This window comes from Pseudochaenichthys georgianus, chromosome 6 (assembly GCF_902827115.2).
Source record: "Pseudochaenichthys georgianus chromosome 6, fPseGeo1.2, whole genome shotgun sequence".
Lineage (NCBI taxonomy): Eukaryota > Metazoa > Chordata > Actinopteri > Perciformes > Channichthyidae > Pseudochaenichthys > Pseudochaenichthys georgianus.
In genome coordinates, this window is record NC_047508.1 from 33,276,231 (window position 1) to 33,289,378 (window position 13,148).

The following is a 13,148-nucleotide window of genomic DNA, read 5'->3' on the forward strand; positions in this document are numbered from 1 at the left end:
AAATAAGCTTCACCTCAATAAATGAGGGTTGAAAAAGCACTCGACATGTCCATACTGGGTTCACTGTGTTCGTCCACTCGCCCTGCAGATGTAGCCTCGTCAATGAGAACAGACAACTTGCTTGAAGATGTCACAATACTGTGAACAATTTTTTTCTGCATCTCTTTTGCTATGTGTTTTACAATGTGTGTGGAACTGTACCTTGAGTGCAGACTAGTGCCCATTTTGGCACCATTTTTTTCCTGAAGCTCAATGAGACTATCATGGTCAGTAAAAGGTTGGTTCATCTTCGCAAGATGCTGTTCTGAATACAGAATCTGTCTCTGCAAACACAGTCTCTGACACAGCTCTCACCAAATGTCCAACTAAATCCTGTCCACCCTTCTCCGTGAGCTCCTGGGCTATTATGTGTGCTCTGGAGTCTGGACGTCTCATGTCGTCTAATATATTTACCTAACTTTCTGTCCCTCCACTCTAACCAAGGATGCCTGTTCTTAAATTCCATAGCCTGACTTTCAGTCCACAAGGCTGGCCAGGAGCTCTCATCTGTGTCCGAAACAAGGAGATAATATAAACATTGTGTTCTGACCACACACACACACACACACACACACACACACACACACACACACACACACACACACGCACGCACGCACGCACGCACACACACACACACACACACACACACACACACACACACACACACACACACACACACACACACACACTATCTCCCTCCCTTTCTCTTCCATTGATCCACCACACTAACGTTGATCAAGTTAGCTAGCAAGTTAGCAAGTTAGCTACAGTTACATTAATGATATCACCTTTAGGACAGCCACCTGACATGGCTCTTCTTCTATAGTGGTAATAGGGGAAAACATTGAAATATTGTCGTGTTTTCGTTTCATGTTTGCTTCCTGTTTAGCGCTCCGCGAACTTGAATGGTGGACGGATCAAATTCTGATAACGTTAGAGAAACTTGGGGTTTGTCAGAGCCGTGTGTTGCTGTTGCTTAGCAACAGACCACAGGCCACATGCGACGGAAGCTCCAGACGTCCAAAAGTATTAACGAAGAGGCGAAAGCGTGAAAGCGCAGTCACAAAATGAAGTTGTTACGTATCATCGCTCATTTTTAAGAGGGTATACGGAAATCACTGGCATTTTCTAGTGGGTATACGGCAGGGGCGGACTGGGACTACAAATCAGCCGGGACTCTCGACCGGCCCACTTCGGTAGCGCCGGCCCACCGCAGATTTGTATTATCACTGGTCCCATTGTAACCACTGGCCCGGAGCATTCGTCCAACAAAAAAAAAAATCGACAAATAATGAAGAAAATGAACACATTTATTGCAATAGTAACGTATGCACTAACTACATTACTAGCCTACTTGTAGTACAACATTTGAATCATCAGTTCTCATTTTCCTCAATTGTTCATATTTGGTTTATTAAAATAATGATATTGTGGTCATTGTTAAAAAATGTCTGCTATTATGAGTATTATTATTTGTATAATGCACTTTCTGCCTTCCTGTCATTAGGAGTTAGACATGTAATGGCCATGTAATTGATTTGATTAGATCCTTCATTATTCTAAACTGCTGGGATATTTCGCCAATACCTTTATATTGTCTACTCTTCACTTACTTGTCAGCATAGGTCGGCATTGATGTACAGAGCCGACAGAAGACCTTGTTTATATTGGCATCATATTGAGAGCAGTGCAGCCAGTGACGCGTCCTAAAACCAGGAAGTAAGCTGCTGGTTCCCTCGACAAAAAGCAACGGGATTTCTCCACAGGGTTTTGGAAAATAGCTGGAAATAAGGTCTGTGGAAAACAAACCTGTTTGATAAATGCACGTTTTGTTCAGCCGAATAATCTCCACATGTCTACCCTACTTTTATAATTTTCGAATCATAAATCTAATCGATAGATTATAAAAGGGTTTTAGGACGCGTCACTGCACCACTCTATAGAAGCCAACTCCATCGATCAAGCTGGCTGAAACTTTCTCTCCCTCTTCTTCTCATGCTCCCTGTCACTCTCCTTTAACTCCTCCGGTGACTCTCTTTTATTTGAAGATTGTTTTTTGCACGGCGCTAGTATTAAAAACATTTGGCGAATGATTAGGTGGCGCGATAGTCTGTAGTGAAGGAGCGCGCTCCCGCTCACGGGAGCCTGCTCGCGCTGCGCTCCGCAGCAAACAGCTGTTTATTTTTCACCCAACAACGACAACCGACTCACGGAACGCTATGTTGTAGCGTTAATAAACGAAACAATTTAACTAAATTGCTAGTCAAGATACCAATACCACAGAAAACGTTTTTTTAAAGCAATATTTTTAGTGGCCCAAGCGGGCAAGTGGAAAATACGTTATGCTGGCCCGGGGTGTCAAGTGCTTCCGGGCCAGCGGGCCATTTAATGTCGAGCCCTGCGTATCACGTAGACTACACCACTGAGAAGGCTCACCACCAGCGTCTCTTCTTCCTGAGGAGACTAAATAAAGATCACCTCTCTCCTCAGATTCTGGTGAACTTGCATCGCTGCACCATTGAGAGCATCCTGACCAGCTGTATCACAGCCTGGTATGGGAACTGCACAATGCTCAATAGGAAGGCATTGCAGAGGGTGACGAAAATCGCCCAACGCATAATCGGTGTCCCACTCCCTGCCATCGAGGACATCCAGGGGATACGGTGTTTGCAGAGGGCGCACAACATCTTCAAAACCTCTCATCCTGCAAACTATCCGTTTGTCCTCCTACCCTCGGGGAGGCGCCTCAGGAGCCTCCGGGCCAAGACCAGCAGGTTCAGGGTCAGCTTCTTCCCCAGGGGCCAGGGCTGTTACCCTGCTGAACTCTGCCCACTGATAGACTCAAGCCCATACCCACCTGTTTATATATTTTACTGTCAATGCCGTTTACACTGTATATATTCATCCGTTTATAGCCTATCTATAATTATTCTATTTATAATAATTCCATGTATAATACTCATTATGTAGACGCCTGCACTGCTTTTTTGCACTTCTGGTCAGATGCCTAAACTTACATTTCGTCATGTACTACGTAATGACAAAGTTGAATCTGAATCTGATAAGATAAAGAAAATACTTACCTGTACAGCTCCACTTTTCCTTCCTTTTCGCCTGGGTTAGCATCAGGTGCAGAGACACAATCAGGGCCGCCCCTGGCCAACTTGGGGCCCCAAGCGACATTGTGAGATGATGCCCCCCCCCCAACCGACAGTTGTTTTTGGAAACAAAGTAGGCTACTTTGCAAATACAATTCCTGTTTATTATTAACAGTTACTTTTTCATACAGTGAGGTAAATGGTAAATGTGCATGTCGTTCAGTATGCGTTTACAGGTGAATACGTCTGCATTTCCTGCCAAATACTAGCCTCAAAAAGATTAAAATATAATGAATGCAAATAAACTAATAATCATAATCAATTCAATAATATAAATACTATATTATTTTATTATAATATAGTTGTAATATAAAGACAAAATATGCTGATGACATGCTCAAAAACTGATATTTCTTAAATCTGTATTCAAATAGTTCCCTCTGTCAGCAATGTATCAACAAATACACACATTTCTATCAGTATTTCTCTGTGTTGTGGTTGACATGATGACTGGAGGAGTTAAGGGGAGAGGCTGAGCATCACCATGAAATGTGCAAATTGACATAAAAATGAATAAAAGGGGAAAAAATGCTCCATGTTTTTAGGCTGCAAACTTTAACTGTTATGTAAGCCGACTAGACAGTTTATCACTCTTCCTCCTGTACATTAGCAGATAAAAGGCATCACATACTTGAATGGTAAATAAAGAATGCTGGAAATAACTGCATCTCCATTAGCCTATATGCTCTGCAGAGACTACCTTCTTCATGTCGTGAATTGCAGCTCATGTTTTAATATGGCAATTTGACTTGTACAACATTCGCAAGTTGTACATTTGACAATAACCCACCTTTGAGTGACGCTCTAGTTTCAAGTTGTTTTTTTTCCCTTCTTGCTTGCGCCGGACTGAAACTGTCTTTTCACCGACATCTCTTCACCTGCACTAGTGGCCGTATCAAAGCCGTGATTGGTCAGATGTCGATTCATTGCAACGGTGTCGGGTTACAGACGTGCTCCCCTTGGCACCTCTCACTCTCGCGGGGGGTGTGCGGAGAACTGAGTGGAGAACTGCGCACAGCAGCTGAGGCCCTCTGGGCGGGGCCCCATGCAGCCTGCGTGATTGGCCTGTAGGGAGGGGCGGCCCTGGACACAATGCAGGAGTCCAGCAGGTTGGCCAGGACAGTAGTAGCATTATGTACACACAAACCATAGAGTACGCATTTCCACATTATGGATGCAGTAGGATACAGCAAGGATAAATGCATTCTCTATTCAGAGTCAAACAGAGGACGGAATAATGGATTAGTGGTGGAGAAGACCGATTACCAATTTAAGTGAACAACAATATTTATGTTTGGAATAAACTCTGAAACTAGATTTGGCCGTTTTTTAGTTTATTAAAAAAAATGTAATCACCTTTGATGATGTTAAGTTTTTATGTGTAGGAAATTGAATACCTGTCATTAAGAAGGTTGAGTATATAAAAAAAAAAAAATAATAAACTGCTTCTTTTCCCCGTTAAGGCTTTTCCATCTTTCAATACTTTGTCAGTTTTCCTTGGCATATTCATTCATTTGTCTGCATTATTACAATCTAAGTTTGTGATTTGATCTCCAAGACAAACTAACTGCTCTTGGACAGACATTTGTATCCGTCAAAGAACCTAACATCGATCGTCGCAGTGCATTTGTAAAATCACCAAACAGAAACCATGTGTCCTTTTTCCAGGAAACATTTATTCGATCAAGAGACAGGATCGCTTCTTTCCATAAACAGGTCAGTTAAATATTAACAAATTTACAGTCATGAGGAATGTAATAAAAAACAAAAACAAAAACAAACAATGCTCGCCTTAAAAAACCCCAACCCTAGGACCCCACCCAGAATAACATCGACCACGCTGGAACAAGAAGTCAATCCGTTTCCAGCTCAGTTGTTACATGCTCTTCTCTTCAGTGCTTCACAGCTCGTCTTTGTCCGATGTTATCTGCAAGGGAACAAAATGAAAGTCATGAAGAGACAGTCAGAAGAACAAATACATGGCATCCCATTTCTTTACATCCTTAAGATGCCTCAGAACGTGAAGTGTTCATACCGTTTCTTCTTCATCATCCATAATTTCCTCTTCCTCTTTAGCGTCATCTTCAGCATCATCCTCTGCATCATCCTCTGCTGGCTCCTCTGGCTCCTCCTCTGGCTCTTCTTCAATCTGTCAAATAATAACATTAATATAAAACGGTCTGACTGGGCGCCCAAAAGAAAGGCCGACAATTTTTACAAAGACATGCAATACTAAAAAAGAAAAAAAAAGTGGAACCATCTCAAATGCAGTTGTAGGTCAGAGCTCACCGGCTACTGAACAGGAGATGTGGCTCGACATATGCAAACTGAAAAAGGAGAACTTTGATACGCAAATGTCTGATAAGCAGCTACGACTTGCCTGTTCGTCCAGGGGAACATTCATGCTGAGTCGCAGCATGCGCTCTATCCTCTCTCCGTAGGCCTTGGTGTCGGCCAGTTGGTATCCTGAGCGCAGCGTGGCCGTCTCAAACAGAACCACAGCCAGATCTGACGCCGTCTGGTCCTCAGCGTCCTCCTGAGGGGAAAAACCTGTCATCAGTTTGTCTGCTAAAAATACAAGAGGCTGCCTGTATGGACACTTTTTCAGCAAAATCATTATCATTGCATAGGTGCATCTTTTAAAGTTAAATTAGGCATCATTACAATAGTAATGACTTTGTAAGGTGATATGAGTCAGACTTACATTGACTTTGTTGAGCATCTGCTTGACGAGGGGATGTTTGGGGTTGATTTCTAATGTTTTCTTCTGGCTCGCATAATAGCTGACGAACAGAAAATAAGCATGATAAGCTTAGTTCACAACATGCTTCACATTTGGATTATAGAACTGTGACAAAGGGCGTTAACATAGCTGAAGAGCACAGGGTCGTTACTCACTTTGTGGAAATGTCTTTTCCTGTCTGGTAAGCCTGTGCCTTCATGATCCTCTCCATGTTTCCGGACCAGCCGTACTGACTGGCTACCAGAGCGCAGGGGGAGTTGGTCAGCCTCTGGGAGATGATGGCCTTCTCAATCTGTGGGACAGACAACATCGTATTGGATAACATAACAGATGGCGCAGACACAACTTAAAACATTTTATTGCCTCAGTGGCTGGTGTTTCATTTCTCATGTCATGTATATTACACAAATAAGAGCCTGTGACCTAAGTTTTCCATTGCCATATCTACACTGTACCTAATGTGCAAATAACAAAAAGCCTTTAATCTAATCCTCTACCTTGTCCTTCAGAGGCTTGTCCTTCAGCCAGGTGGTGAGAGGCTCAAACTCCTTCTCCAGGGCCTCCCTCTTCTCCTTGGTCTTGTCACTCTCGTCGAACTTGATTCCCTCCTTGGCGACGTTCTGGAAGCGCTTCCCGTCGTACTCGGGCAGCGCCTGGATGCAGTACTCATCCACAGGCTCTGTCAGGTAAATCACCTCGTAGCCCTTCTTCAGCAGCCTCTCTACGAAGGGAGAAGACTCCGCCTGCAGAGGGAAACAGATGTTTAATGCCAAGCCATTACATTTTACTTTAACTGTTTTGAGTCTTATTTCTGCAAACCCTTTATTCTCTTAGCAAAATAGGGCATTTTTAACCTTGAGATAAGTCCACCACATCCATCATAGACTATTCTTGCACTATTTCATTTGTATTTACTTGCACTATGTTATCTGTGTTATTGTGTTGCACTGTTGGAGGAGCCTGTGACCTAAGATGTTCATTGTCATAACTACACTGCAGCTATGCACACATGACAATAAGAGCCTTGAACCTTGAGTCACTCACCTCTCTCCTGCTGGTCCCGGCCATGAAGTAGATCTTGTCCTGCTTCTCCTTCATGCGCTCCACATACTGCTCCAGGCTGGCCACCTCGGTGTCGCTGTTGGAGGTCTGGAAGCGCAGCAGCTTGGCCAGGCGGGTCCTGTTGGAGTGATCCTCGATCACGCCCAGCTTGATGTTGGTTCCGAACTCCTTCCAGAACTTCTCGTTGTAATGCACCTCGGCGATCTTCTTGATCATGTCCAGAGTCTTACGCACCAGCTTCTTGCGGATAACCTGAACACGGAGGAGATGAGATTACAATGAATGTTGAATTTAGTATTCCTAACCTTCTTTATCTTACAACTGTATTTAAATCTCATTCTCTTTTGAAACAATTCCTGATTCTCCTTTATCAATCTTTTATTTAAAAAAAAAAAAGCTTTTATAAACCAGTCAGTAAATTCTACAAATATTATAGAGTACAAGGTTAATAACATGTAACACTCAAAGGGATCCTTATCAATAATACAATAAATTGTTTTTTAGATGGTATAAATGCAACATGTGAAACTCACCTTGAGCAGTTTGTGCTGCTGCAGAGTCTCTCTTGACACGTTCAGAGGAAGGTCATCAGAGTCAACCTAGAGAAAGAATACATGTCCATTAATCCCAGAGCCGAGACCATCTAGGAAAGTTCAAACATTCCACATTAGCACATGTCGGGGTCTGCACTGGGGTTAGAGTCACTCACCACTCCCTTGACGAAGTTCAGGTACTTGGGCATCATGTCGTTGAAGTCGTCAGTGATGAAGACTCGCCTCACAAACAGCTGAGACAGAATAGACATTCATTTAGAAACCATTTTTTGCAGGAATTCATGCATAAAGAACCACCCTTCAATAATGCCTGAGGGAAAATACCTTGATGTAGTCGTTCTTCTTGGAGCCGTACTCGTCAAACATTCCGCGGGGAGCAGCGGTGGGAACAAACAGGATGGACCTGAAGGTAACCTCACCCTCAGCCGTGAAGTGGATGTGTGCCAGAGGGTTTTCTGTGTCCTGCGAGAGCGGGAAAGAGTTCGAATTCATTGAATGAAGAAAATTAAGACAATTTGAGCTCTCAATCCACATGGATGGTGTCAAAGGGCCTACCTTGGAGAAGGTCTTGTAGAAAGCCGTGTACTCTTCCTCCTCAACCTCCTTGGCCTGTCTCTGCCAGATGGGCTTGATGTCGTTCATCAGCTCCCAGTCCCACACCGTCTTCTCAACCTGTGACAAACACGATGAGACATGTTCAAATAGTGTTCGGTTCCAAACAATCAGGCTGAATATTGAGGTATTCAAATGACATCGCATAAACTTTCAGTAAAACATTATCAAGTCACTTTTAACTGCCTTCCCATAAAAATAGAAACAATAAATAAATCAGGAAGTATTATAGTTTAAAATAAGTACATCAATCTTTCACAGCTTCAGATGTGTTTTTAAAAATACATTAACATCTTGAATAAGATTGCGTTTATTCTTTGTCATTACATCTTAAATATATATATTTTTGAATTCCCCGTTTCAATATCATTCCTTACAATTCAGACTTAAAAAAGAATAATGTTAATTATTTTAGGGAAAGTTATTATTAAAAGACACAAGAGCTTCCTACCTTCTTGGTCTTCGGCTTCTCTTTGTCCTCCTCCTCTTCCTCTACCTCGACATCGTCCTCAGCCGCCTCTTTCTCTGGTTCCTCAGCATCTTCTTCAATTGGCTCCTCAACTGTCTCAGTCTGGCATTTTGAGAGGAAGAAATGATGTAACGGCCATTTGTTCATGTTCACAATGTAACTGTGGGAACACGTCTGAGTCACAGTGTAGGAGGAAGCGTCTCAAGTACTCACCTTGCTGGCCCAAACGTAGATGGGGAAGTTGATGAACTGAGAGTATTTCTTGACGAGGTTCTTGATGGTCTCCAGCTCCAGATAGTCTGAGGCCTCCTCCTTCAGGACCAGCCTGTGGTAAGAAGAAGATTTTGGAGGATTTCATTTCAACGTCAATATTACTAACAGAAAAACAGCTTTTAAGATTCAACCGAGTAGGTGCTTCGGTATTCCTGAAGAGCTGTGAACATCAATATGACTAACGGCAGTTCATCATAATGCTTAGAAATGGCTAACGGTGATTTTAAGATGATTAAAAAGCAAATGTAAACTCACGTGATGGTGCTTCCTCTGCCCAGTGTGTCCCCACGGGGATCCTCGATGACAGAGAACTGGTTAGAGTCAGACTCCCAGATGTGCTGCGTGTCATTGTTGTGTTTGGATGTCACAATGACTTTGTCGGCAATGAGGAAAGACGAGTAGAAGCCCACTCCGAACTGGCCAATCAGCTCTGAGGTGGACTGATCCCCCTCCGTCTCTGTCATCTTGTTGAGGAACTCGCTGGTGCCGGACTTGGCGATGGTTCCCAAATTCTTCACCAGATCGTCTTTGGTCATTCCGATACCAGTGTCAGTGATGTGGAGCATGTTCCTCTCCTTATCAGACTGAAGGTAAAACAATGAAGATAAGTTACAGACGGTAAACATGACCAATAAAGACTGCAACAATTGTATTGAAGACTTGTTTTGTGCATACTTTGATTTTGATAGTCAGCTCCTCATTGGCAGCCATTGCATTCTCATCGGTAAGAGACATCAGGCGGATCTTATCCAGAGCGTCGGAGGCGTTGGAAATCAGCTCTCTAAGGAAGATCTGAAAAAGAAACAAAAAACATTTGATCATTAGTTCAGCCTTCCCTGAAAAGGTCTGTAAGATATATCATAATAGTGATAGCACACAATGCACAGGCCTTGTGAACACAGGCATCAGGCCATGCAGATTCTCTTGAAGTAGTTTGAATTCTCATTGCTAGGATAAGTTTGTTGTACATGGTTTAACATATAGCTCCGTTTGTATGAGTTTCATATAGACTGGGTGACCATTTGACTTGATATGTCTTTCAAATCTAATGCAATCAAATACAGCAGCTCAGCCATAAATGATACCTTGTAAAAGATAAGAAATGTAGGTTTTGTTTGACGGTGTTAGAAATGTATTAACATTTTGAAACAATACGCAATTATGTGTCCAATTTTTCCTCCATTTGGAACTGCAAGTTGTTAGAGAGTGATTTGGTAAAAAAAAAAAAAAAAGTTTAAATTATTTCACCAAGTACTTTCAGATTTCAAATTGCAAGGACAAAAGAAAAAGAATGTTTTAATAATATATTTCCCCACTTTCCATGTCTTAGCATTTTCAAGACTTGATTTAATACCAATTAGGGTTTTATTTGTATCAATACATTAAAAACGTTTTAAGGATCTAAAGGATCTAGTGAAACCATGTATATTGAGGCATTTCAAATAGTTGGCTCTCCTCATTTACAAACAGGAGGGAAAGAAGGTCACAGATGCAAACACAAGTCATAGAAAGGATCCTGCCAAGCTGCAGATTGTATATAAAAAAGGTGCCATTTATTCCTTCTCACCTCCTTATTCTTGTAGAGGGAGTTGATAATCAGCTTCATCATACGGTTGACTTCAGCCTGAAATACATGTTTTTCTGACTTCTCTCTGATTTCCTTGATCTGAGCAGCATTTAATCCGTCCAGCTGGATAGCCTCCTCCTCTCTGGGGATAGACAGAAGCACAAACATAGGTGAGTTCAGGGACGTGCACAACAACGATCATCCCCGTCAACAACCAAAAAGGGAAATCTGTGTTCCCCTTGAGGGATCTGTATCCAAGTTCAATCCTAGACTAAGAGTCCCTTGTTGGAGGGATGTGCACTTCATGTTGCAAAGCTTGGCCACCACTACAATACAAGGGTTGCTGCCATGAGGGTTTGTGTGCACAAGATTGGTCATGTTGACCTTGTGCTGGTAACTCTGGGTTTAGGTGACCTCTCCTGATGAACGGGACAACCAGCACCTTCTCAGGCATATTGTGAAAGGATATTCAAAGAGACACCTACCTCTGCACCACCTCATCATCTGTCTTGGAGGCATCTCTGCTTTTACCAAAGTCCTCTTCTACTGTCCCTTCGATGTCCAGTTCATCCTCTGCCTTCACAGCAGCTGCAAAGGGACCAGAGTTGATTGGTTAAAGACATATTAGATTACATACAGTACAGTTATCTCTGGAGAAATATTCAGCATTTAAAAGCTTTGTATTGGGAATTAAGTTCTGCAAAGACCTGATTGAATTACCCAAATGTGTTAGATGTTCGGTTAAGTATGGTGTGTTTTGCAAAACCAGATTTAAAATGTAACGTTTTACCAGATAGATTTGAATAGGGATGTTACCTAGCATCAAATAGCTTAAATATAACGTTACATGGTGTTTCTACTAGAATCTTCTGGAAAGGCAAGAATAGCTTATATTAGCGTTGTTCCAAGAAACAATGCTGTCCAAGTGAAGATTTAACCAATGCTTATCACATGAGGATCTAATCACGAATGAGCAGATAAAAGCCCACAAGTTAACGCTAGCTTACTGGCTAATGTTAGCTCAAATGTTGGGCAATAAAAAAGTGATACAAGATAGCAAAATGTTCTTGCTACTCACCAAAAGCACAGAGTGCAAACACGAGTCCTATCACCCAGGCGTGTTTCATTTTGAGTTGCTGCTTGAACGACGCTGTATCTTCAGCTCCTGAGACAAAAGCCGGGAGATAAGTGCACGCAGCACTGTCTTAACAAGAGAGACTGTCAAGCTACCTCTCGCACCGAAAGAACCCACTCTATTAAACCCGTGACAACCAACCAATGGCAGCGCACCACGCACAACCTTCGACCAATCACCGTAGAGTATTTGGTACATGCTGTCCAATCAGATTCGTCAACATATGTCAGGATCCGAAAATCGTGGCCAGACATCATTGGACAAGAATGAGTAATCAGCAAATGACTTCCCTAAATGTACCACTCAATATGGAGCAAATAAATCTCTGTCAACACGTTAGTTAAAATTTGATTTTCTCATGCAATGTCACAGCCAGATGACACAGAAGCTGGGTGACATTGCATATTTTGTTTATGCCTGAGAAGCAACACTGTTCCTGTTTCCGTCTATGCTAGTCTGAATGATGTATTGTTTATCTACGTAGGCGTATATGTTATAGTATTTGTCTTCTGCATTGCCTTTTCCTCAAAGGTGTGGATGCATTATGTCAGATATCCTGTTGTGGAAACGCACTGAATGAATGATGAATATATTAACGGCATCACTTATTTATACATTTCCCAAATATTTACCTTTATTTTTGTATCATTCATTGTGTACATACTTCCGATATATAACTGACTGTTTTGCACTCTGGTTAGACCATCCTTAATTTCGTTACACTGTGCTTGCATTTTGTAATGACAATAAAGTAATCTAATCTAAAAACTAGTCTTTGTCCACAAGGTGTCGCTGTTAGTAAAATGAAATGAAGGAAAAAAACACTTGCAAAAAGAAAACTGAGATTGTTTCATAGTGAAATAACAAATGGTTATGGATAAATAGTTTGTAAGCGTATCATACAAATGTGCACATTAGAATACTGCTTGCTCAGCCTGTCTGATGAGTGTGTTTAGTATATTTATGAAGCCATTGGTGTTTACCTGGTTATAAAAGCCCACAACAGGTGTCAAATAGTACTTACTATGGGTGTGGTGTTGCTAGCTGACCTATACAGGATCGTCCCCTTTACACACAGGACACAACATCTATCAATACATGAAAACTCACAAAGATAATAAAGGAAATTAAAACGTAAAAAATCCTGTACCTTTGTTTGTGTGTTTCTTTCTTAAAGCAGCAAACAGAAAATCGTTGTTCCCAATTGCCAAATAAATTGTAATTATTATTTTCAATGTTCAAGTTTTATATAAACATTTAAGAAAATATATAATGTATTTAAGTCTTATTTTTCTCATTTACTTTTTATTATAATTTTTTTTCATACTACATTTATTTATATATATTGTTTTAAGTTAGTTTGTATGATTATATGTTATATTATTGTTATTTTTTATTTATTGAATAATTATTTATTTATTATTTTCTTCTTTTCATAATTTTTTTATTTTCTTCTTAATTTACATTATTATTTTTATTATTTTATTAATATTATTGTATTATTATTATTATTTTTTTATATGCCATACAAATATT

General features: G+C 41.2%; 1 protein-coding gene across 1 annotated transcript; it reads right to left on the reverse strand.

Annotated features, from left to right (window-relative positions):
- Window positions 1–4,853: 4,853 nt before the first annotated feature.
- hsp90b1 (heat shock protein 90, beta (grp94), member 1) lies at window positions 4,854–11,708 on the reverse strand. Its single transcript, XM_034084787.2, has 18 exons — window positions 11,556–11,708; window positions 10,963–11,065; window positions 10,478–10,619; window positions 9,586–9,702; window positions 9,166–9,494; window positions 8,851–8,962; window positions 8,620–8,739; window positions 8,112–8,228; window positions 7,881–8,018; window positions 7,712–7,789; window positions 7,536–7,601; window positions 6,985–7,254; window positions 6,438–6,683; window positions 6,096–6,232; window positions 5,902–5,980; window positions 5,578–5,733; window positions 5,233–5,346; window positions 4,854–5,124 (listed from the first exon to the last, which is right to left on the reverse strand). The coding sequence occupies exons 1-18, from the start codon at window positions 11,602–11,604 to the stop codon at window positions 5,098–5,100; spliced, it is 2,400 nt and encodes a 799-aa protein (XP_033940678.1). The 5' UTR covers window positions 11,605–11,708; the 3' UTR covers window positions 4,854–5,097.
- Between the last annotated feature and the right edge of the window lie 1,440 nt (window positions 11,709–13,148).

What these genes read in the sequence shown, in the direction of transcription:
- hsp90b1 (XM_034084787.2), bottom strand. Translation starts at nt 11,604, where the DNA reads ATGAAACACGCCTGGGTGATAGGACTCGTGTTTGCACTCTGTGCTTTT. An exon ending in GGCAGAGGAAGCACCATCAC is followed by an intron (nt 8,963 to 9,165) that starts GTGAGTTTACAT and finishes TTCTTACCACAG; the next exon opens with GCTGGTCCTGAAGGAGGAGG. An exon ending in TCTACGTTTGGGCCAGCAAG is followed by an intron (nt 8,740 to 8,850) that starts GTGAGTACTTGA and finishes TCAAAATGCCAG; the next exon opens with ACTGAGACAGTTGAGGAGCC.